We start from the raw sequence: 1,807 nt of genomic DNA, 5'->3' as shown, positions 1-1,807 counted from the left end.
ATAGATAGATAGATAGATAGATAGATAGATAGATAGATAGATAGATATGGGGGAGGGGGAGAGAAAAGGAGTGCTATCATCCAATAATGGAAGGTAAATTAGCCTTGAATTGACCACCTTATCTGGTAAGCACTTTCTTAGTGCCTTGGAATCAAAGCCACCTTGAATGACTTTGTTGACCCATGATACTTTATATTCAATTATGCCGTTCTTGTGCTCTCTCTCCCCACCACACTCCTCCAATTCTGCAGGTTCCCTGAAGGCTCCAACCATCTACCTTCTGTCCCCATCCTCAGAGGAAATCTGCAGCAACCAAAACCTCACTCTTCACTGCATCGTCAAAGACTTCTACCCCAGCGAGATCTCCATCTGGTGGCAAGAGAAGACAGCCCAGACTGAGGTCGACATCCCGGCCGATGATGAGCACCACAACTGTGACCATAACAGCCAGCAGTGCTCAGTGATCAGCAAGCTTGAGGTGTCCAGGAGCAAATGGATTCTGGGGACTTCCTACAGCTGTCTAGTCGCCCACCTCTCCTCTGAAGGGATTATAGCAAGAAGTGCCAATGTCCACACTGGTAAAACACATCTTAGCTGCTTCATTAGTGCCCCAAAATCCACTCTGCACCTCAACCTAAAGATTCCTCTGTTGGCTGTCCCCCACTCCTTCCAATTTGGCCTCTGCTTATTCCCTATGTGTGTTTCCTTTGACTCAGCCCAGATGAAGACATCATTCACCTGCCTTCCTTGTGTACATTTCACAAGCCTATTAAAGCAATAACCCAACTACACCAATGGGAAATTTTGCTCTTATTTGTGGTCTCCTACCTCTTCTCCTGCAAGTATCTGGATAATATGATGCAAAAGGATGGAGAGGGATTTATTATTATATTATTTAGTATTAGTATTAGTATTGAAATGTCTAGAGGTCCCTGTCACAAACTGAGGCCATGTTGTGTCAGTTACACTATACACATCTATAATCAATAGCCTAGTCTGGGGTAAACCCAGGTAAACTGAGTTTACTCTCTTCTCACTTGGGGAATATGGAGTGTAGGTTAGGTTAGCTTACTCATTTCGGTTTTTACCACGACATCACTGCCTATAATGGAAATATAGTCTATGCTTACTATAAATCTATGCCTACTCTCTTAGGACCAGATTTTCAAAGGTATTTCAGTGCCTAACTCCCACTGATTTCAAAGACCTTTGAGGACCTGGGGCCTAGGTGCCTAGGCAGCTAACTCCAACTGAAATCAATCTATTTCTTTAAGCACCTAAAATTATATTTAAGACCCTGGCCCTTATTATTTAGCAGATTTTTAAAGGTGCCTTAAATATATGGATACCCAATTACCATTCAATATGAGGATTGGACATCCAAGTACCTTAGAAAAGTTTGAAAATCCCACACTAATGGGATAACTAAGGGAAGAAGGATTTGTTTGTGGTAAAGTCATTGGGCCGGGACTCCTGGGTTCTTTTCCTCTCTCTGCCACAGCGTTGCCTTTGGGATATTGGGCAAGTTATTTATGGACTGGGTTTCAGACGTTTGCAGCTCCATTCAAAGCCATTAGAAGCTGCAGGGGCTTCGGCATGTCTGAAAAACAAGCCCCGACTCTCCATGTGTCTTGAATTCCTAGTCTGCAAAATGGGTGTAATTTACACAAGTTGTGAGGCACTCACACACAAGAGTGATGCAGGAAGTCAGGTTAGATTATCATAATGGGCCCTTCTGGTCATAGAATCTATGGGAATAGATAGATAGATAGATAGATAGATAGATAGATAGATAGATAGATAGATA

The 1,807-nt window shown here is 42.8% G+C and overlaps 1 gene segment (V, D, J or C); it reads left to right on the top strand.

Moving 5' to 3' along the window:
- Positions 1–1,807, top strand: part of LOC112125394 — a 16,974-nt gene that overhangs the window by 12,627 nt on the left and 2,540 nt on the right. Inside the window, 1 exon segment of the C gene segment in view lies at positions 252–605. Coding sequence covers positions 252–605 — 354 coding nt within the window.

This window comes from Terrapene carolina, unplaced genomic scaffold (assembly GCF_002925995.2).
Source record: "Terrapene carolina triunguis isolate 2854851 unplaced genomic scaffold, T_m_triunguis-2.0 Scaffold337, whole genome shotgun sequence".
NCBI lineage: Eukaryota > Metazoa > Chordata > Testudines > Emydidae > Terrapene > Terrapene triunguis.
The sequence above is the reverse complement of the archived record's forward strand: the minus strand, read 5'-3'. Positions and strand labels throughout refer to the sequence as shown.